Source organism: Haliotis rubra, unplaced genomic scaffold, assembly GCF_003918875.1.
Source record: "Haliotis rubra isolate DU_JTF1 unplaced genomic scaffold, ASM391887v1 Scf1551, whole genome shotgun sequence".
Lineage (NCBI taxonomy): Eukaryota > Metazoa > Mollusca > Gastropoda > Lepetellida > Haliotidae > Haliotis > Haliotis rubra.
Window position 1 is genome coordinate 21,043 of NW_025765505.1, and position 23,577 is coordinate 44,619.

Below are 23,577 nucleotides of genomic sequence, written 5' to 3' on the forward strand. Positions count from 1 at the left end.
GATATTTTTAGAAATATTATAAGCAAAATGAATGTTTATATTTGTAGTTGCTGTAGGGGTTACCACTAAGTAAAAATGGCTGAAAATGGCTCGGAAAAGAAATAAGAGCAGAACTTTAAATGTGTCCAGTGGCAATAACATCGAAAACATCGAGGGCTCAAGATCAGTCACCGACACAGAATCACAGGAAAACAGGCTCAGTCAAACTTACTTGGAGACAGAGAACAGTACCTGCACTTTTAGTGAACAAAGTTGTGTCGTGAAAGGACCCCAGGAATCTTGCCCAAGGCCAAATGAAACAGAAAGTAGAAAACACGTCGACTGTCTTTCCGGATATCATCAGTCTCTTGAAGTTCTGGCGACAGATGAAAATAGTCGTAGCGCCAGCGTAGGGGCTCTGTCCCTAAATACGCGAAAAAGAAAAATCCACCTGTCTACTGCAGACTGTCTTTCGCTGACACAATCGTCAAAAGCTCTGTCCAAACCATTCGAAATTCCAAAAAGTAATAAAGATCCAAATAGAGGCCTACAACCTAGATTTAGGAAGAAATCAAAAAGTGTCTGCCATCCAAATGACATTAAAAATATCAAATCTGATATTGAACATGTAGAAGTAGATGGTTGCAGTTTTCCAAACGAAAATGTTAATGAATCGACAGCACACTCTCCTGTCAAGAAAGGCCCGTTTGTCGAAAGTAGCTTTGAACATTCTGTCATATCATCTTTAGGATCTTCACATCAGCAATCAGGATTTTCAAAGGCTTCCAGTTTAATATCCAGTCAGCCAGTCAAGACTGAAGTAATAAGAGACCAGGAAACACGTCAAGGCTTACACTCGTCTAGTCAACCTAGCAGTAACTTTACAGCAGCATCTAGTTTACTTGGACTAACAGCATCCCAGTTGGAGACAGGGGGCTTTCAGTCATCAAAAGGAGCTGTGAACAGTATATACAAAAGGAGAAACAGTAAATTGCAACGCGCAAAGGACAGTGCAGGACCAAATCAGAAGAATATTTCAAGCTTCTTCACCAAAACAAAAGTTCACTCAACGTCACCAGTAAAGATTAAGATGGAGACACGTAACAATATTGAGGAGGAGAATGAAGAGTTTGTTCCGTTAACATACAGAAGCCCATCAAAGATGTATTCTCCAATCAAACAGATGTCAGGTGCCATCTACATCAATGATGACAGCAGCAGTCCACAGTCATCACAGTCAGATAATTATGGACAATCTACAAAACATAAGTTTCAGGAGAATACTTTTGTGAAAAAACTATTTGATGGTCAAAAAGCTCTGGCAGCAGGACAGCCATTACCAAAGAAAAGAAGAACGGATACGAGTCGTACTCCTCAGTCCACCGTATCAGTGTGTTTGACAAATGCCAAACCAAACACATCATTCTCAACTTTTAGTAGCAAAGATAGTAGGCAAACAACAGAGACAATATACAAGCAAACATATGGGCTGCTTGGAGAGGGTTCTGGATCAGCATTTGCAGATGTAAATTTGCAAAATAAAACAAACTATTTTGAAGTTCTGCCCATTGATTTGATAGAACACATATTCTGCCAACTCCCAATTCTTGATTTGTGCCTGAACAGCAACAGAGTGTGCCAACAGTGGAATGACATTATTTCAGATAGAAAGGTATGTGACTTGGTGCTAACCAAACTTGATGTTCCTTGCACTTAGTTGCAGCATTTAATTTTTATGAACAATACTGTAGGTGGTAAGGATAAAGTTAATATCTTATTTTATAGTATTCCAGAAACAGCTTCATAATGAACGAGTAAACATGGTACAAGTTATCATGGTAATCATGGTAATTTGTTGGAAAAAAGACCTTGGTGCTGTTGTACAAAACAACCATAGTGCTAAGACTGTTGTAAATCTAAGACTGTTGTAAATCTAAGACTGTTGTAAATCTATGTTAATGTATGAACTAGGATGGTTACAGTAATCCTCGTGTCAGGATTGTGTTATACAATGGCACCCAGTTAAACCTGTTTGCATTAAACCCTTTAGAATTAGTGAAATGAGTAAACCTATTTTATAAACAGTCTCATCTTTTCTGTGTTTTATCACATTTTCATCAGTTGATCAAGATAATGATTACTGAAATATCATGGTGAGTTTGAATATGTTATTGAGCAAAGGCACAGATATAACTGTCTTCATTACATTCAATAACTGTCACTAAACTAGTAATTCAGATTAAGAACATATAATCAGAATAATTAACATAATAAGTATTTTTTACAAATCCTTACCAGTCATAGTCAACAAGGTTGAGGAATCTGTCATATCTTTTAGCAATATCATATTTAGTGTATTATGTTTGTTTAATGTCTAACTTTGAGCTTGCTTGAGCAATCAGGACAATTTGAACAAAGCTGTATTACCATGGCTACTATGATCTCAGTTGATCATGTTCATATGCATTTAATATGTAGAGGTTGTCATGGTTGTGTGTTTTTTATGGTAAATGTCCTGTATTAGGAATAAACATTATATTTATCAACCCTAACACATATATTTGTAGTTTGTGCCATGGAAGAAGAAATACCACATGCTGAAGAAAGGCTATGGAAATACTCTGGCTGAAATCAAAGGGATAATGGCCAGTGCTGGAATGTCTCTGCCTTCAATGTATCTTAAAGGATTGATACGGTTGGTATTGATAAGATAAGAAATATCTGAGCTATTGTGTTCTTAACTTCTTATGATTCAAGACGCTATGAAGTATTCTTCAACACTGGAACCACATCAACATCAATAAAGAATAATGTATGTAATCAGTAATTTATTTAAATATTACTTACAATACAATTACGAACAGTGCTTGATTGGTTGAAACAAAGACATTATGACCGATCTCATATGTGAGTGATTTTGTTAATTAAGTGGCACTTGACTCATCCATGGTCTTATGTTAGGTTTGGTTGCAATACACTCATCAAATTTGTGATGCTGGCTCTTCAGGCACATGAAGGACTTCAAGCCTGTGACAGCCAGCAATATGACCAAGTGCCTCAAGGCACATCCCAAATATGGTTGGGCCACTGCTCTGATCAGGGAAAGAATTCCTGAATGTATCGAACGTGAGGTAAGCATCTTCTTGTTGTGTAATATATCATCCCCCAACATCATCCCCTTGTACATGATTCAACATTGGTCATGGTGAATACATTACACGTTTTATGTATAACAACTTCTTTTTATTCTTTATCACAACATTTCAGAGCTAGTATTTGCTTAATCAGGTGAATCACTGAATGCTGAGTCAGTGCACAGAGTTAATAGATATTGTACAACAGGTTTACACAACACAAGGTGGGAGAATGTACAAAGATAACAATATCATGACCAAGCCAAGAGGGGTGAGTGGGTGCACAACATAAGAATTAGCTCTGAAACGTCGTGATAAGGAATAAATAGATGTTGTTTTCCATAAAACTTTGAAATGCCTTTCAGGAACTTCATTGTTCACGATGCAGCATTGTTCCTAATTCAACATTGTTTTATTGACCCCTTGTATGTAAAATATTTGTCTGTTACAGGAAGCCAACCCCTGGTGTGTGGTTACTGCGTTGGTTGTTATCTCAGACAGTCTAGCTGACATACAGGCTATCATAGAGGCACTGACAGTCAGCCTCTCTCAGTGTACGTCCATGGAGGTCCTGGAGTGTCTATACTGTATTGCAACCTTCCTATATACTTTCCGGCTGAAGGCTGGGGCTGATGTGTGGAGTGGGTGAGTAAGTCAATCCTGGGCTGATGTGTGGAGTGGGTGAGTTAGTCAAGGCTGGGCTGATGTGTGGAGTGGGTGAGTTAGTCAAGGCTGGGGTGATGTGTGGAGTGGGTGAGTAAGTCAAGCCTGGGCTGATGTGTGGAGTGGGTGAGTTAGCCAAGGCTGGGGTGATGTATGGAGTAGGTGAGTAAGTCAAAGCTGGACTGATGTGTAGAGTGGGTGAGTAAGTCAACGTGAGGGGTGATGTGTGGAGTGGATGAGTAAGTCAAGGCTGGGGTTGATGTGTTGAGTGGGTGAGTAAGTCAACGTGAGGGATGATGTGTGGAGTAAGTGAGTAAGTCAAGGCTGGGGGTGATGTGTGGAGTGGATGAGTGAGTCAAGGCTGGACTGATGTGTGGAGTGGGTGAGTAAGTCAAAGCTGGGGTGATGTGTGGAGTGGGTGAGTAAGTCAACGTGAGGGGTGATGTGTGGAGTGGATGAGTAAGTCAAGGCTGGGGTTGATGTGTGGAGTGGGTGAGTAAGTCAAGGCTGGGGTTGATGTGTGGAGTGGGTGAGTAAGTCAACGTGAGGGGTGATGTGTGGAGTAAGTGAGTAAGTCAAGGCTGGGGGTGATGTGTGGAGTGGATGAGTAAGTCAAGGCTGGACTGATGTGTGGAGTGGATGAGTAAGTCAAGGCTGGGGTTGATGTGTGGTGTAAGTGAGTAAGTCAAGGCTGGGGGTGATGTGTGGAGTGGGTGAGTGAGTCAAGGCTGGACTGATGTGTGGAGTGGGTGAGTAAGTCAAGGCTGGACTGATGTGTGGAGTGGGTGAGTAAGTCAAAGTTGGGGTGATGTGTGGAGTGGGTGAGTAAGTCAACATGAGGGGTGATGTGTGGAGTGGATGAGTAAGTCAAGGCTGGACTGATGTGTGGAGTGGGTGAGTAAGTCAAGGCTGGGGTTGATATGTGGAGTGGGTGAGCAAGTCAACGTGAGGGGTGATGTATGGAGTGGGTGAGTAAGTCAACGTGAGGGTTGATGTGTGGAGTTGGTGAGTAAGTCAAGGCTGGACTGATGTGTGGAGTGGGTGATGTGTGGAGTAAGTGAGTAAGTCAAGCCTGGGCTGATGTGTGGAGTGGGTGAGTTAGTCAAGGCTGGGGTGATGTATGGAGTGGGTGAGTAAGTCAAAGCTGGACTGATGTGTAGAGTGGGTGAGTAAGTCAACGTGAGGGGTGATGTGTGGAGTGGATGAGTAAGTCAAGGCTGGGGTTGATGTGTTGAGTGGGTGAGTAAGTCAACGTGAGGGATGATGTGTGGAGTAAGTGAGTAAGTCAAGGCTGGGGTTGATATGTGGAGTGGGTGAGCAAGTCAACTGGGGTGAGGGGTGATGTATGGAGTGGGTGAGTAAGTCAACGTGAGGGTTGATGTGTGGAGTTGGTGAGTAAGTCAAGGCTGGACTGATGTGTGGAGTGGGTGAGTTAGTCAAGCTAGGTTGATATGTGGAGTGGGTGAGTAAGTCAATGAGGGGTGATGTGTGGAGTGGGTGAGTAAGTCAACGTGAGGGGTGATGTGTGGAGTGGATGAGTAAGTCAAGGCTGGGGTTGATGTGTGGAGTGGGTGAGTAAGTCAAGGCTGGGGTTGATGTGTGGAGTGGGTGAGTAAGTCAAGGCTGGACTGATGTGTGGAGTGGATGAGTAAGTCAAGGCTAGGGTTGATGTGTGGTGTAAGTGAGTAAGTCAAGGCTAGGGGTGATGTGTGGAGTGGGTGAGTAAGTCAAGGCTGGACTGATGTGTGGAGTGGGTGAGTAAGTCAAAGTTGGGGTGATGTGTGGAGTGGGTGAGTAAGTCAACATGAGGAGTGATGTGTGGAGTGGATGAGTAAGTCAAGGCTGGACTGATGTGTGGAGTGGGTGAGTAAGTCAAGGCTGGGGTTGATATGTGGAGTGGGTGAGCAAGTCAACGTGAGGGGTGATGTATGGAGTGGGTGAGTAAGTCAACGTGAGGGTTGATGTGTGGAGTTGGTGAGTAAGTCAAGGCTGGACTGATGTGTGGAGTGGGTGAGTTAGTCAAGCTAGGGTTGATATGTGGAGTGGGTGAGTAAGTCAACGCTAGAGGTGATGTGTGGAGTGGGTGAGTAAGTCAACGTGAGGGGTGATGTGTGGAGTGGGTGAGTAAGTCAACGTGAGGGGTGATGTGTGGAGTGGATGAGTAAGTCAAGGCTGGGGTTGATGTGTTGAGTTGGTGAGTAAGTCAACGTGAGGGGTGATGTGTGGAGTGGATGAGTAAGTCAAGGCTGGGGTTGATTTGTGGAGTGGATGAGTAATTCAACGTGAGGGGTGATGTGTGGACTGGGTGAGTCAAGAGAAGAAAGTTTTCAAACATATGCTATACCAACATATGGTTTTAGTAATAGTTCATAAATGTCTTTCAAACTAATGCCAATGTTACATTGTTATTTTTCTTCTTCAGTTGTGAAGGCACTTGCTCTGTTTCAGCATGCACTATCGAGTGTTCTATGCCCTGTACCTGTATGAGAATACGTCCGTGACCAGCCACAGCATGCTTCAAGAGTCCATGACATCAGCCAACACCGGTCAGCAGACCATCGTAAAGTATAGGTATGCCTTGTTTAAATTTTACTTCTAGTTAAAAGCTCACTCACAGCAATAGGTTTTGACCAGTACAAGGTAATATATGCTGGTATAATCATCATAAGTTGCAATGTATGTTACATCACATGTGATGGTGGTTGAGATTGTAAGCAATAATGTTAATGTTGATTGAGATGATAAAGTTACTGAATGACCTAAGTAACTGGGATTGACTCTCCAGTCCATTTATGAAATTTTGTGACATGATCTGAGGTGTGTACATGTGAGTATATACCTGTATCTGCATGTTCGTAACTTTAGCTGCAAATAACTTTCCAGCCGAGGGGACACACTAGTACGACTGACGCACGAACAGCTGAGAATTGTCAAGCATTCCCCTCAAAATGGTGACTGTGTCAAGATTGTAGCCTTTGCAGGTATGTGCTTTCATCCATTACAGGAAACCTGGATCTACCTAAGGGAAGCACAAATTACAATGTGAACATTAATGTAAACAAATTGAGACGGTTAATGCCAATTCGTGGACTTTATGTTGACAGATATGTGACTGTGACAGTTGTGTTTGTTAGGGTTAATGGCTTGAGCCAGAAATGCTATACAGTACAATTTGGGCAGAATCGTCGCAATATTTAGGATTATAAAAATTCTAAGAAGTGTACTATATTACAAATTTTATGAAATAAAAAATTGCTAATTTATTACTCTTGTTTTACTGTAGAAATTTTGGTTTAGAGTAAGTTAGTATGGCAACAACTTCAGACATCTAGCTTCAGTAAACTGGATCCAGCTGTACTATACAGAGTTATGTCCCCTGCATGTTTGGCAGATCTGGTTGAGTTTCACAATTCTGCTGTTTTCCAAGAAAACCAGCAAACTCATAGTTATGGAATGAAAGGGATGAAGCACAGGAGTTATTAAAATATGAATAGTCACAGTATCAAGACAACCAAGACACATTCAGGTGAACATTCCAGGCTTTCTCTCATATGCAGACAGTCAAGAGTTATCTCTGACAGCTTGGGATGGGAAGGGTGACACACTTCAAGGATTATTGGTTTTGTCAAAACAGTCATTGTTATGGTGGGGGAACATTACTAGTTTTAGACCTTACTTATCACTGATGTTTCTACTAGTAATTGCCCCAGTTCAGATGTGACACCTTTTCTTGCCAATTTGTACAAACTTACAGCATTTATACCATGACTATGAGTCGACCAGGTTTCACTGTAGTGTATACCTCTTTGGATACCTCTAAGAAATGTTATTACATACACCCTCATTACGTGTTACTGTGCTCGTTAAACCTACTCACTGTGGAGATATTTTGTTGAAGGTACTGGCAAGACAACAACTCTTGTTCGATTCACCCAGCTGAGACCTGACAAGAAGTTCCTTCTCGTTGTCTACAACAAGTCAGTATATACTTACTATCAGACACGCTGGTCAGCAAAGGGAGATTTACTGATTTGTTAAAAATGATGCCAATATTGTCATAATCGTCCTTATCCTGACTCATACTACTCGCTTCTCTTCTTCTTAGCAACAGATATAGTGGAAACATTCTGTGTTATGCTTCCCAAGAACAGTAAAAACATTTCACCCAAATGCATCCGGGTTAGAATTGGCCTTCAGCAACCCATACTTGTCGGAAGAGGCAATTAACGGGATTGGGTGGTCACTTTTGCTGACTTTGTTGACACATGTCATCATATCCCAGCTACGTAGATCGATGCTCATGCTGTTGATCACTGGATTGTCTGGTTGAGACTTGAACCACCACGATATAGCTAGAATACTGCTGAGTGCATCATTTAACAAAAAACAAAAGCAAAACAAAATACCTTTAGGATATGTGCATGGATACTTAGATGCACTGATCTCTTTAATTGATGCAACTTTATAACTTAGTAATACATGTATGTGATTGCAATTATTGTTAATAATAGACATTTCATTGAAATAAGATGTTATGGTAAGTTTATTCCTCTGCCTGAAGAGTTTACAGGAAAAAAGACCAAGGTGTGTAGTGTTATCGTGTTGAATGTATGTGTTTTCTGACATATTCGCTGCTAATAAAACTTATTCGTTTGTGTATTCCCAGTAATGATGGATGTTTCAGGTCAGTTCGGGAACATGCGATGAAGACGTTCCCTCACAATGTCACCTGTAAAACAGGTCATGCCTTGGCCTTTGCCTCTGTAGGACGCAGGTAGGACTCTTGCCGATATGTTGAAGCTGAGTGTGGCCATACTTTAACTCATAAGCTCATAAACTTAATGCAAGTGCAGACCTGGAATCAGTATAAGTGTTGACCCAGAGCCTAATGTGTGTTTTAGAATAAGTGTTGACCCAAAGCCTAATGTGTGTTTTAGAATAAGTGTTGACCCAAAGCCTAATGTGTGTTTTAGAATAAGTGTTGACCCAAAGCCTAATGTGTGTTTTAGAATAAGTGTAGACCAAGAGCCACATGTTTCACGAAATCAGTAAATGCTTTGACCCAGAACATCTGTCAAGAAATTCACATGAATAGCTCTAAGTTCATCACTGCAATTGTAAATGCACATCATTTGGATATTGGACAAGATTTTGTTGAACAAAGATGATATCATACAGTTATGTTGAGTATATATTGTGATCTAGTGTTTTGAACAAAATTGAGTCCAGATTTGACAATATACCCAGTAATAGACCAAATATTGCATTAAATATAGCAGTACCAGTAAGTTAATTGTTCAGTGGAGCATTGTTATCTGATGTAGATCATGCATGAATCCTCAGTGAGTCTGTCTTGGCAATAATTGCAGTATGTCCTGATATGAATGAATCCACTCACTCTTGCATTAATTCCTGATATACAGTATTTGTTTATCAGCATGATAATTGTACTGTTTGGTGCTTGTCTTCCCTGGTACCCGTGAAGGTCCGGGTTAGAATATTGATCTTCAGCAACCCATTCTTGTTGTAGGAAGCGACTAACGGGATCGGGTAGTCAGACTCACTGACTTGGTTGACACATGTCATCGGTTCCCATTTGGGTAGATCGATGCTCATGCTGTTGATCACTGGATTGTCTGGTTCAGACTCGATTATTTACAGACCGCCGCCATATAGCTGGAATATTGCTGAGTGCGGCATAAGACTAAACTCACTCACTCACTTGCCTTGCCTGGATCGGTGGTCTAGTGGGTAGAACCTCTTTGGTTTCATCCCCAGCCACGGATACCAAATGAGAATAAAAGATTCCTTGTGTTTACCATGCCTTGTGCTAGGCATCAATGGGATAAAACAAGAAGCCATTAGGATACTGTGTCTGAGTCAATTATTCATGTGGAACTGCAACACTATCATTAAAATTTTTACACAGTTCACTATTTGTTACGAGGGAGGACTGCAAAGGGAAGAACAGCCAGCACAAGTGCAGACAAAGTCATTGATTCATTAACTTGTGCTGTGCTGTCTCCATCCTTTCTCGCACACCTGGCTGTTCCTCTCTTTGCACCCCTCCCTCGCAACAAATAGTGAACAGTGTCCAAATTTAATGATAGTTTGTTAAACAACTTTTCTATTTTTAGGACATAAATTCTGCAAAAAAATCACAGAGTTGGTCTGATGTTTTGATTATAATTAGTGTTTCATTGAGTACTATATGTTTAGTAGTTTTTGAGTTAGATTGCAATTCATCGGTCCGATTCAGAGCCAAACGGACTATAGTAAGACATACTCATGGACACCGACGCAGAAGACGTCTCAGACTGCTGCCCTGTTCAGATTGCATCAGCAGCTGACTAAACCTGACATGATATCACATGATGATACCAAGAAACTCAATATGTGCTCCGGTGTACTTTCTGAATAATTTGTAACGTCCAGAAGGACATCAGGTGAGATGTATGAAAACATTCTTAGAACCGAGGGACATGTCTTTCATCATATCATTCTTTGAACAGTGTGACATTTCTTTGATTAAAGTATTCTTTGAAGAGAGTGACCTTTTTTTCAATGTATTATTGACAGATATGCTGCACGGAAGAAGTTGAGAAATCTGAAGGTGTATGACATATCCCAGATCCTTCCCTCCAGAAAGGGAGACAACCTGTTTGTTAGGGCAAAGTTTGTAATGGAGACCATTAACAACTTCTGCAGCTCTGACAATGATAACATCACCAGCGCTCACGTTCCTGACTCGAGGACAGATGACAGTGGCGGTGTAGTGTCTATAGACCATGCTACCAAGATGGTGAGTGGGATTCTGCAGTTACCATAGTTACCCAAAACAATGTGTGAGTCTTCTCACCTTTCAGTTCTAGAAATCATCCTTCTATTCACTGTTTTCTTTAAGAGCTCAGATCTAATAAGTGCCCCCAACCAACCTCAAACTACAATCAGCCTTTTCTGTAATTGCGATGAATTGTCAACTTTTTTAGTGTACTACACAAAAGTGTAGAAGGGATGCATATTGCACACACAAACATGTCTACGATTTTCAAAAGACTAAAACAATACTACAAGCATGTTAGCATCAGAAATAGCAGATCAGCAAGTTGTACTGAAGTACATCCAGAGTGATTGAGCGTGGTTATACACCGCCATTCCAGTAATATCACAGCGGGGGACACCAGAAATGGGCTTCACACATTGTACCCATGTGGGGAATCGAACCTGTGACGAGCAAACACTTTTACCACTAGGCTAGCCCATCGCCCCAGTACACCCAGAACATGAGGTCTCCTTACATTGGTGTATATTACTTCGTGATTAAATGTTCGATTTTGTTTTGATTTTGTGTTTCCTTTCAATTCTGTGAGTATTGTAACTCATTGTGATTGTGTCACTGTTTATGTGGCAGGGCTTTCACAAGTCTCACTTAGTAATGAGGATATGAGAAGTTCTGTCATTTGTGCCTGTGCCTGTGCCTGGCTTGTAATGAAACTGGTGACATTGCAGAGGTATGTGGAGGATGCTGAGTATCTGTGGAAGAGGATGAAGGACTATGATGACACTCGGGTGGGGATGACGCATGACGGGTACCTCAAGATGTATCAGCTGTATCGACCCAAACTCCTTGAGTATGACATGATCCTTATCGACGAGGCTCAGGATTTGACACCAGGTACATTTTCCCCCACAGTTCTGTTACCATCATATTTTTAAACTTATCCTATCTCACGATTTGCACTTCTCTCTCTTGCTTCGACACTGAGTGGAACGAATGAGAACTTTTCCTGTAGGCCTCTCTTGTCCATACGCCCGTGTTCCCCAGACTGCTCTCCTTATAGGACAGGTCCCTAGTCCCCGGCTAAGCGTGCAGCATGTTCCCCTGTCTACCCACGTGACTACCTCAGAGTGATTATTTTTCTTCTTGTCGCACCACTGTGTGGACGTATAGGAAAAGTTCTCATCCGTTCTACTCAACGTCGAAGCAAGAGAGAGAAGTGCAAATCATGAGATAGGATAAGTATATAAATATACAATTTATATTAAAATTTTCAATATTGTCTATACGTCATAACAGAAATACAGTTCAATGTTGCTTTGAGAGTTATTCTCTCATTTAGATGGAGCTTGTTTGAGAGATAAAGTAATAATAGAAACTCTGTTTTTCATTGTTGTCAAATCAATATTTAGATTTGAATAATATTTCTCCTCATTTGTCATGATTACAGCCGTCATACGCATCATGATGAATCAAACACAGGCCAAGATCCTGGTGGGAGATCCGCATCAGCAGATATACTCCTTCCGTGGTGCAGTCAATGCTATGCAACAGATCACTGCATCACACACATTCTACCTTACTCAGGTAAATCAGCTGATAACTGCATCACACACATTCTACCTTACTCAGGTAAATCAGCTGATAACTGCATCACACACATTCTACCTTACTCAGGTAAATCAGCTGATAGCTGTAACACACACATTCTACCTTACTCAGGTAAATCAGTTGATAACTGTAACACACATTCTACCTTACTCAGGTAAATCAGTTGATAACTGTAACACATTCTACCTTACTTGGGTAAATAAGCTGATAACTGCATCACACACATTCTACCTTACTCAGGTAAATCAGCTGATAACTGCATCACACACATTCTACCTTAATCAAGTTAATCAGCTGATAGCTGTAACACATATTCCACCTTGAACTAATGTTTAGTCCAACTAAGTGAATGTATGTGTTTAGTCTTTCAGATTTGGTCCCGAGATAGCCCAGGTTGCTGCAAGCTGTCTCGAGGTGTTCAAGTGTGTCAGACAGAAGACCATCGTGGGCCACGGCAAGCCAGGTACACTTCTTCTGTCACAAGCTCATCACAAGACTGAAATGAAAGATAACCTCCCAGTCATTACAGACAGAAAGTATCAGTAAACTATTACAGGAGACATTACAGAATATTGGAATGTAACAGTTGTATTCAGGCTAAAGATTGCAATAGGGTCCAAGAGAAGTTAACTCTGAATGGGTTGTTGACGCCGGGAAATAATCTACCTGACGCGTGTATTACTTATGATATAGGGTACATCTGGAATATACAGTCGGTAGACACGGCGTGGGGTGCGGGAGGGCATTAGCTGGATTGATAACGGCAGACATTGGCGGGGAAAGGGGCGGCTTCTGGTCAGATTCTAGACCGGTCAGTGGGTGGATATCTTGTCAAAATATATAATTCATCTTTGTATGTTATACATAAATGCTATAGACATACGGGGCACATTGACAAGTGTTGTCAACACAGATGTGTGAGAGACTCGTGTCCTCTGTTACATGTTTGTTTATTGTCACAGGTATCAGAAGGTACATCCCCGACAGTTGCTGTCAAACACAGATGTGTGAGAGACTCGTGTTCTCTGTTACATGTTTGTTTATTGTCACAGGTATCAGAAGGTACATCCCCGACCGACACTCGTGTTCTCTGTTACATGTTGCTGTATCAGAAACACGACAGTTGATGATGTGTGAGAGACTCGTGTTCTCTGTTACATGTTTGTTTATTGTCACAGGTATCAGAAGGTACATCCCCGACAGTTGCTGTCAAACACAGATGTGTGAGAGACTCGTGTTCTCTGTTACATGTTTGTTTATTGTCACAGGTATCAGAAGGTATATCCCCGACAGTTGCTGTCAAACACAGATGTGTGAGAGACCGTGTTCTCTGTTACATGTTTGCAGGTATCAGAAGGTACATCCCCGACAGTTGATGTCAAAACACAGATGTGTGAGAGACTCGTGTTCTCTGTTACATGTTTGTTTATTGTCACAGGTATCAGAAGGTACATCCCCGACAGTTGCTGTCAAACACAGATGTGTGAGAGACTCGTGTTCTCTGTTACATGTTTGTTTATTGTCACAGGTATCAGAAGGTACATCCCCGACAGTTGCTGTCAAACACAGATGTCTGAGAACCTGACAAAATGTACAGGACTGGACTACCCCAAGCTGTCACCAGCAGTCGGGCCTCCCGTTGTGGACATTAACTTCAACGACCAGATGTTTACAGAGGTATGACAAACATGAAACTTGATAATGACTTAATTCGTTAACTCTGAGCGTGTGATAGACTAACGCTTAGTCTCTGAATATATATAATTTTGATTGTAACAAATAGATCCATTTAAATTGAAAAAGAGCCCCAGAGAGTCTCGAGATTCAGAACCTGGGGAAATCTAGACTTGCTTCATTTGGGGCTTTAGCATTGTAGGGCGGGCTAGGCTGTAGGAAAAATTATACGGATAAGGGGCTGTGAGACAGACTATGTGTATGAGTAAGTATGGGTTTAAGCCGTGTTTAGCAATATTCCAGCAATATCACCAGAAATGAGCTCCCCACATTGTACCCAGGTGGGCAATCGAACCCGGGTCTTCAGCCTGACGTTTAAACGGTTAATCCCTACTGCACTTCGTTAACACTGGACCACGCCACAATACATAGATTTATTTGATAACTCAAGACATTAACTTGTACTGTTGGATTTTGTGCTTAATTGGTCATTATCTTTTGACTGATGTCGTTAATTTTCGAATTTTGTTTCAGGGTTGCTACACGAAGTTTTTTGCTTTCCTCGCTAGTAACGCCCGGATACTTGGTGGGGTCGGCGTAGGTGTTGCCGCGTTGATGGTAAGGGTAATGGGAGCAATATCAATGTCGTGCACTTATACTATACTCAGTGTGGAGATTGAGCTATATACGTGACCAAGTAGTGGCAGCAACAACAATAGTAGTAGTAGTAGTAAGTAGTAGTAGTAGTAGTAGTAGTAGTAGTAGTAGTAGTAGTATAGCGGCGGTCTGTCAATAATCGAGTCTGGACCAGACAACCAAATGATCAACATCATAAACATCGATCTACGTCATTTGGACCTGTGAAGATCTGGTGTAGAATAGGTCTTCAGCAACCCATATGCTTACCACAAAAGGCTTGTCGTAAGAGGCGACTAACGGGATCGGATGGTCAGGCTCGCTGACTTGGATGACACATGTCATCGGTTCCCAATTGCGCAGATCGATGTTCATGCTGTTGATCACTGGATTGTCTGGTCCAGACTCGATTATTTACAGACCGCCGCCATATAGCTGGAATATTGTTGAGTGCGGCGTAAAACTAAACTCACTCACTCTACGTCATTGGGATACGATGACATGTGTCAAGCAAGTCATAATAGAAGTAGTAATAGAAGTAGTAGTAGAAGTAGTAGCAGTAGTAGTAATAGTAGTAGAAGTAGTAATAGCAGCAGTAGCAGAAGTAGTAGTAGTAGCAGTAGTAGTAATAGTAGTAGAAGTAGTAATAGCAGTAGTAGTGGTAGCAGCAGTAGTAGTAGTAGTAGTAATACTAGTAGAAGTAGTAGTAGTAGTAATAGTAGTAGTAGAAGTAGTAATAGCAGTAGTAGTAGCAGCAGTAGGAGTAATAGTAGTAGTAATAGTAGTAGAAGTAGTAATAGCAGTAGTAGTAGTAGTAGTAGCAGTAGTAGTAGTAGTAATAGTAGTAGAAGTAGTAATAGCAGTAGTAGTAGCAGCAGCAGGAGTAATAGTAGTAGTAGTAAATGCGAAGTGAGCACGATTTGCCTCACATAACAGCTAGAATATATTACATAACAGCTAGAATATCTCCTGAACAGAGGTAATCACCGACACATCATATAAAACAAATACATTGCCGTTTTCCGCATGACATTCCTCATTCTTGATCTTTCAGGTCCTAGGGATGACGTTTGCCCTGTGTCTGTGCCGCCGGATAAAGGATGACTATTATTTTGACTGACATTAGACAACCATCACTTTGAACCACACGGACCGCGCACCTTGCACGCATTGTCAGTTGTCATGGTTACGAACGTGTCATTAGTAACGGTTTCATCAAACTTGAGAATCAAGTCATTTGTTTCATTACAGTGTAGACAGTCGAGCAGAATATATTGAAGAATATCATCTCCACACATCCAGGGCAGACCGTGACAGTTGACGATATAGTAATATATAGACTCATCGAAAACAGTTTTAACGAAAACAGTATTCTACAGAAACAAATTGATAGAGAATATGGAATTTGGGGAGTTAATGAACGCAGTATGTTTTGTGTGTTATGTCTCTTTCCTGTAGTAAAATATATGTACTTTATAAAAAAAATGACCAAATATTATTAGTATCTTGAATATCAATATTTAGTGTTGTGATTGTATAATAATGTTTCAGTTAAGCATTATTCGAGGTGGGGGGAGGCGTTCAAGTTGTTGATCAGTTAACCATATAGCGTATGTTGGCTTTCACCATTGTTGATTTGAGTTGTTGCTGGAGACCGACTGTCATGTATAATCGGTATAATATGTGAAATGATGGCAATGGTGACACGGTTGCACGTTGACAACTAATCGGGAACATATACTGCTAAAAAAACTTAGAGTCTTGTTTTATGGTCAGAGAGTTATTTTTCACAATATCTGTACTATTTAAACCTTAAATGGTTTCCAAATCGTGAACCAAAATGCCAGGATTGTGGGCCAATCCATCTTATTCTGAGACTACGAAGCAAATAACGAACGTTAAAACTTTACAACGATCAGCGTCAGTACATCCTGTCGTGTTGTGGTTTCTAGCTCTGAAGTTGATGAATATGCACTCGTTGAAGTTGTCGGTGTTAACCTCCAACGTGACAGACTGCCCATCAGTGCGAAGTCGTCGTCACGTGGAAGACGTTGCCGCAACACCAACCACGGTCAGCAGCCGCGACAAGACGTGAAGGGCTTGACACCGGCAGTATTTGGAAACATCTAACGTATTCGCTTTTGTCCAATGATCGTGTTCTCAAACAGCCCTAAATGAAAAATGAAGAATTCACTTAAAGATTCGTTATTCATGTGCTGATATCACATACAGTCCTAGTGATATTACGTACGGTTATGTTGTGGTTATATCGTGAGTAGAAGTAATATCAACACGAACGGTTGAAGTGATATCACGTGATGTTACAGTGATATCTTTATTATGTTTTGCCTCTTTGCGACAGTTATGTACATAATGTAAATAAGCAATGCCGTCCTAATATAGACAAAATTTCTTATCAATGTAAATATTATTTATATCGTTTGTATCTCTGTGAATATTTCATCCATTGCTCATGTTTGGCATAGAGTGCGGTAGATCATACGTTGAGACGTCCCTACAGAGACATCAGGTTTCTTGAAACGTCTCTGACACAGCCTGGATATTGCGACGTCAACACCGAAACGGTCTCTTTCTGTCAACGTCACCAGTGAGACGGCCTGTTTCTTTAAGACAACGCACTCATTCGGCATGTTTCTTGGTTTTCACACGTAAACTGAAGCGGTCTTAAGCTTTCATCATTAAAACAGCCTGTTACTTGAGACGACAAAATTAAGATGCCCTATATGCTGGTACGTCATTACCGAGATCCTAGAGGCATGATTTCAGACGGGCCAGGCTCATTTACTTGACCCCAGTGAAACGTACACCCTCATCGGTGATTTGTAATGGGAATGCCATTGTTACATCATGTCACAACGGGAAGAAAAATTGGTGACATTTCCTTATGTAATTCGTATGTAAATGTTACGTCCTCTTTAAGCGCTTGATTAATGTTAATGATTTCATCACATGGGTTGCACGTCTCGACTTGTTCCAATAAAGTGCATTACAATGTCATTTCACGCAGTCGTAGTGTCTTGTGTGGACGTGTAGGTGGTTGTGATTATATGGCTGCTTCATATGCATGACCACATTGCTCGGGTAACCGAGGTGGGGACGGCGCCCGGTCATGGACCAGGTCATCCGTCATGCGAGGATATTGTAGATAAACATTATACACGACTGTATACATTTGTCACTCAGTGAAGAAGCTTCAACGCTGCCGACCAAGATTAAACAACACTGTTGACCTAAGTTCTGCGTAAACAGTGCCAAGACATTTGCACACATTGTCACAGTAGTGCCATATTGGCACACACTTGTAACTGTTTACTCACGGTAGAACTGCCATGATGTATAGCTGTATAAAGAATGATGTTTAGCTTTAGCAAGAAGTCATCACAATTACCAACAATTAGTTAGCTCTATGAAATGGATCGGAACTCTCCGAACAGATCTCAGATATTTATGTTTGTTTGGGAAATAAATTCAGTGCTTTTTATTATTATTATTTTTTGTTATTATTCGACAGGACTCAATTCTACATTGTGAACCACAATATGTTAATGACAGATTAACTACAGAATCCAGTGTTGAGTTCTTTCGGGTAGTATATTTCATATTTCACGATGACTTAAGGGTCCTATTGGTCATTCAGATATAATTTATGCATGACATATCCTATCATATTTGTATCATACATCAATATATTTAAATCATATTGTGTTAAAAGATTAAGGGGGCGGTCGGGGAGCCTCGTGGTTAAAGCGTTCGACCATCACACCCAAGGGCCCTGTTCGATTCCCAAGCTGGATACAGTGTGTGTGCTGGCGATTAGGCGCTTTCTGAGAATATAAGTCCGGATCATCCCTTAACAGTACTAGATTCTGAACTTTACTGATAAAAGTGTACTCCGATATATAACATGTGTTGCGTTGTGATATTGCTGAAATATTACAGAAAGTAGCATAAAACTTGACTCATTTACTAAAGTTTGAAGAATGTTTGAGATTTCACAGTTGGATATTTTGCAAATACGTTCACCTTGAATTATTGGTGACACATAACGTGCATGTCACTGCCCTAATGTCGCTGATGATGTCAGATGGTGACATTGTGCATGACATTGTCGGCGGGTCGTTAATGATGTTGTTGGATGATGACTGAAGTCAATCATCAGACAAATGTTGATTAGAATTCGATCTGTGGTTCATCTTTCGAAGATTCCTTTTATCCAACCCGTTATTCACAGTAGATGTTGATGCCAGCCCAATCACAATGAGAACACAACATGAACGAAGCATGGTATTTAGGGATATCATACCATATTTATATATTAGCATGGAAGTATTTTCAGTCTTAACATGCGGTTACTAACAAAGCATCAATGTATCGGAAATGAAAATATCAAGAATTCTTGTAATCTAAGAAAAAACATACAAAGTGATTAAACAAAGACACAGATTCAACATTGCCTGTGATTCAACACGGGTCGTGATTCAACATAGGCCGTGAGTTGATACAGACCATAAATGATCATAGACATGAATCTGCTCAGACAGTAATCCAGTAAAGTATTTCAAATATAGATCGTGAATACATACAGATAATTAATCTACACAGACATTGATTTAACGTTGACTTTTCATCAGCATAGACCGTGATTTTACATAAACCGTGAATCAGCGCAGACCATAAATCAACATAGACCGTGAATCACCTTAGATCATGATTTTACTTGAAACCGTGAATCAGCATAGACCATGGTTCTATATAGACACATATGTATATAGAAGGATGGAAAGATAACCAACCCACAGAGGTCTAGTTTCCAGCCTTTACAAACTAAACTGGAATTACGTTGTATCGTGGATGTCAACTCCCAGTTAACAGAACATATGTTTTGCAATCCTGCAATCAGTCAAAATCTACACATCATCCACCATGATTTCGTTTCGCGATTTTATGATTGAACTATGCATTTAGACTCGTTAATCCAACCAAAATACACCCCAGGAGTTTCAGCCAAGTTCGTCAAGTTTGAAAACTGGACTTTTCTGTTCAAGTAATTCCCTTGCTTCGGTGAGATGTCATATAACCTTGACCTTGAATCAGCCTAGACTGTGATGTAACCTACACCGTGATTCAACCTAGACTGTGATGTAACCTACACCGTGATTCAACCTAGACTGTGATGTAACCTACACCGTGATTCAACCTAGACTGTGATGTAACCTACACCGTGAAGAAACCTAGACTGTGATGTAACCTACACCGTGAAGAAACCTAGACTGTGATGTAACCTACACCGTGATGTAACCTAACCTAGACTGTGATGTAACCTACACCGTGATTCAACCTAGACTGTGATGTAACCTACACCGTGAAGAAACCTAGACTGTGATGTAACCTACACCGTGAAGAAACCTAGACTGTGATGTAACCTACACCGTGATTCAACCTAGACTGTGATGTAACCTACACCGTGAAGAAACCTAGAGTGTGATGTAACCTACACCGTGATTCAACCTAGACTGTGATGTAACCTACACCGTGAATCAACCTAGACAGTGATGTACCTACACCGTGATTCAACCTAGACTGTGATGTAACCTACACCGTGATTCAACCTAGACCATGATTCAACCTAGACTGTGATGTAACCTACACCGTGATCCAAGCTACACCATGAATCAACCTAAATGATTCAATATATAGACAATATTCTGTCTAGGCAGCAGTCTAAGTAAACTTAGGCTCAGTATTATTCGTTACACTGCTATACTGAATCTAACAAAACCCTGTGGAAGGTCGCGTTAGGTAACCTTTGAGCGACCTATGACCTTCCAATCAAACGCGTGACGACAGAACGGATTTAACCAGTCGGACAACGGCTACTATTTAGGGTTCGGCGGGACTTACAAAATGGATTAACTCTTCACCGGTCGCCAACACTGATCTCACAACAAATGAAAATCCGCATAAGACACATATATATGACCTGCAGAATATACGCTTTTGGGTTTCTGCTGACATGGCTATCATTAGCTAATATATTTTTTGCAAGCTGACATCCTTGAATACTGTCAAAACGCAGTCTAGGCAGTGAGTCAATCTAGACCTTGATGTAACCTAGGCCCTGATTGAACCTCGACATTGCCTTGACAGTGATTCAGATGATAATTTGTAAATTTGTTTTAGTATACCAGTGAAACAACAGGTACTTCAACACCTGACACCTGTCCTGACATACACGATCTAGTATTACCGGAAGTGTGTCCCATAATATAACAGGACATCGTTATATACAAACGTATATAACGCAATTAGCATAATTCACACCGACTTCCATCCCATTTTCCTCTTGATCCAAGGAACGAAGGGTTGGATGTTCGTATACACGCCAGGTTTGTTGCGACCGGGAAATACTCCATTGTACACTGCCATCAGAGTGTTGGTATCTGAATGAAAAGACAACGCAATGTACATCAAGAGCTCCGAAACTGTCAACCTACCATATGAACACGCAGCGTACATTTGTACATTCGTAAGTACTTCGTTACAATTCTGGTTTTCACATCTATATTGTAAACCTGCAAGAGCCACAACCCCTTGACTTGTACCGTTGAGTCTAGGGAGACAATTGCTCTATTCATGAGGCATACACTTTATCAGTGCTTCCTTCTGGCGATTGCTAACACAAAGTTGAGCATAATCATATTTTGGTTTATGATACAGCGAGAACACACACGATGTGATCAAATATTGTTGTCGCCACGTGTCAATAATCAAATTAACCTGTAACTGTATTTTAAAGGTCAGAAGTTCAATAACAGGCAGACCATTTCACAGTATGTGTGACAGTAGTTTCGTTTGTTTGTTGTATTTAACGCCGCAATATTCCAGCTGTATGGCCGCGGTCAGTAATTAATCTAGTCTGGACAGACAATCCAGCATGTGCATCTATCTACGCAATTGGGATACCATGAGTGTCAACCAAGTCAGCGAGTCTGACTCACTATCGACGTCCACACTATGGTCAGTTACGACCTGCGAGCTTCTCAGCATGGCGACCTTACCTACACATCTAACCCTTCTAAGAGAAAGTAAAGGAACACGCGAACATCCGGATTGGTATTCGGCAACCCATGCTTGGCGAACCGGGTGAATAATGGAATCGGGTGGTCAGGCTCGATGACTAGGTGGATGCATGTCATCGTATCTCAGTTGCGTAGATCTACGCTCATGATGTCAATCACTGGATTGTCTGGCCGAGACTCGGCTATTTACAGACCGGCTTCATATAACATGATTCCTCTTCAGAAGTAGTCTTCCTTGGGGTACTCTAGCTTTTCTCGGGAACATATCTTAATGACAGGGTTAAAATGTTTTTAACATTTAAAAAATAAACGTTTGTTAGTTGTGGTATGCAACACCGTGAGCAGTGTTATCCCCCTTAAGAGAGTTATTCCCCTTAGCGGTTGAAGGCGGAGGACTTATCTCTTCCTCTTTTCTCGGTCATTCATTACACACTTACACATCGAAACATGATTACTCTGTTTTTCAGGTTATAAGTTAACCCTCATTCTTTTTCCAGCAAGGAAGTGGCCATGTTGCTCCCCCTTCCACTCTTATCTCCATCACCCATCCTATCACCGGCCCCATTGGGTACCTCCGGCGAGGGGAGGCAAGTTGAAGGAGGAGCATGAGGTGGACAACAGCGATAAGGAAGCCGAGGTCTTCCACTTCGCCTCTGCGCCCGGGGAGGTCCGCAATCTAATTGCTTCTGTCCTCCCGGAGACCAGCGGGCACTGCTTTTGCTTGCCCAGTACAAGGCGCTTAAAGAGCGCAACTGCTGAACTGGACAGCAACTGCGGGTGGCAGTACACAGTGCCTACCTGGCTGCTCTGCAGTCGGGTCGGGCGCAGTCTCGGAAGTATGACAGGGACTCGTTCCCTGGCACCATCCTTCAGAGACAACTCGACGAGTTTGGGGCTCACCTGGCCAAGGACGCTCTACGCGCTGCAACGGCTGGGTTAATGGGCACTGTGTGTGATGGGCATGTTCCAGCTGTGACTGAGCTACTCCAGCTATCAGGTCCAGCACAAGGACAATCTGATGGCCCTTCCTATGATGGTGCTTCCCTCTTTCCGGGATCGGATCATATTGTCAAGGAGGCCGTGGAGGCCACTGCACCTTACAAGGAGTCAAGGCTCTTGTAGGGAGCAACACCTTCGACCCGCCCTCCTGCCCAGGACGCCTCTTACCCTGCGTCCTAAGAAACCATCATATGATCTTCAAGGGTGAGAATTTAATAGTAGAATAGTTGTTCTTTTAATGATCGGCTAAATTTCTGCAATATCGCCAAAACCTGAGGGGATGGTGTAAATCCAGCTGGGGTCCATGCAGAAAAGTAAGAGTACTGTAAGTCCCATGGTCCCTGGTATGGTGATCTACCTTCAGTTGCTGGCGATCAGTAGCTTGTTATTTTATTTTGTATTGTTTTCTGCAGTCAAAGATTTTAGTACAACATACAAGTTTTTAACCAAATCTGTGATATTCTTGTATTTTTACTGTCCTTCGACGACAGGTTGATATGGTATATATTTATTGTGGTTTAATTGACTCAGCCGACTCTCCCACTTCCTACGGGACTGGGAGAACGTTACCACAAACCCCTGGGTCCTATCCACGCTAAGGGAGGGCCATATGACAGAGCAGCCGGAGTTATTACAATCATGGCGTTGCTAGACAAGGCCACGGTCAAGGTCGTGCCATCGGGACAGGAAACAGATGGCATGTACTTGACGGATTTCCTGGTCCCTAAAATGACCCAGGGGTCTCAGGGGTCTAAACCGCCCCATAGACATACCTTCCTTCAAGATGGAGACACTGCGCTCAGTGATCTGTTCAGCCAGGAGATTGGCTAACATATATCGATCTGAAAGATGCGTATCTTCATATCACGGTGCACCCTTTGTTCAAGAGATACCTCAAGTCCTACTTCGACGGGGTGCACTGCCTGTTGAAGGTGCTCCGGTCGGTCTCGCTACGGCTCCGAGAGTGTTCACCAAACTGATGATGGTACTGGCCCTGTCTGTC

General features: G+C 41.7%; 3 protein-coding genes across 11 annotated transcripts in view; 2 read left to right on the plus strand and 1 right to left on the minus strand.

Moving 5' to 3' along the window:
• Positions 1 to 67: 67 nt before the first annotated feature.
• Positions 68 to 12,718, plus strand: LOC124270850 (F-box DNA helicase 1-like). The gene is made up of 12 exons (XM_046705909.1): positions 68 to 1,651; positions 2,547 to 2,674; positions 2,987 to 3,110; positions 3,565 to 3,758; positions 6,225 to 6,347; positions 6,660 to 6,757; positions 7,675 to 7,753; positions 8,461 to 8,550; positions 10,356 to 10,578; positions 11,286 to 11,451; positions 12,005 to 12,141; positions 12,529 to 12,718. Exons 1-12 carry the CDS (start codon positions 86 to 88, stop codon positions 12,709 to 12,711), a joined length of 3,111 nt encoding a protein of 1,036 aa, XP_046561865.1. The 5' UTR covers positions 68 to 85; the 3' UTR covers positions 12,712 to 12,718.
• A 977-nt stretch (positions 12,719 to 13,695) lies between these two features.
• On the plus strand, positions 13,696 to 15,957 carry LOC124270855 (CD82 antigen-like). Its single transcript, XM_046705915.1, has 3 exons — positions 13,696 to 13,842; positions 14,374 to 14,457; positions 15,530 to 15,957. The coding sequence occupies exons 1-3, from the start codon at positions 13,735 to 13,737 to the stop codon at positions 15,593 to 15,595; spliced, it is 258 nt and encodes an 85-aa protein (XP_046561871.1). The 5' UTR covers positions 13,696 to 13,734; the 3' UTR covers positions 15,596 to 15,957.
• Positions 15,958 to 19,428: 3,471 nt separating this feature from the next.
• The window catches only part of LOC124270849 (mannan-binding lectin serine protease 1-like), a 39,540-nt gene continuing 35,391 nt past the window's right edge, over positions 19,429 to 23,577 (minus strand). The window contains exons 18-20 of one of the 9 annotated variants that reach the window (XM_046705908.1): positions 20,089 to 20,936; positions 19,971 to 20,021; positions 19,429 to 19,693 (exon numbers count right to left, since the gene is read on the minus strand). In XM_046705908.1, the coding sequence (XP_046561864.1) occupies positions 20,812 to 20,936 (125 nt within the window). In that variant the 3' untranslated portion in view covers positions 19,429 to 19,693; positions 19,971 to 20,021; positions 20,089 to 20,811. Of the gene's footprint in view, positions 19,711 to 19,902; positions 20,937 to 23,577 lie in introns of all 9 variants that reach the window. The other 8 variants (XM_046705904.1, XM_046705907.1, XM_046705903.1 and 5 more) reach the window with 8 other exon arrangements.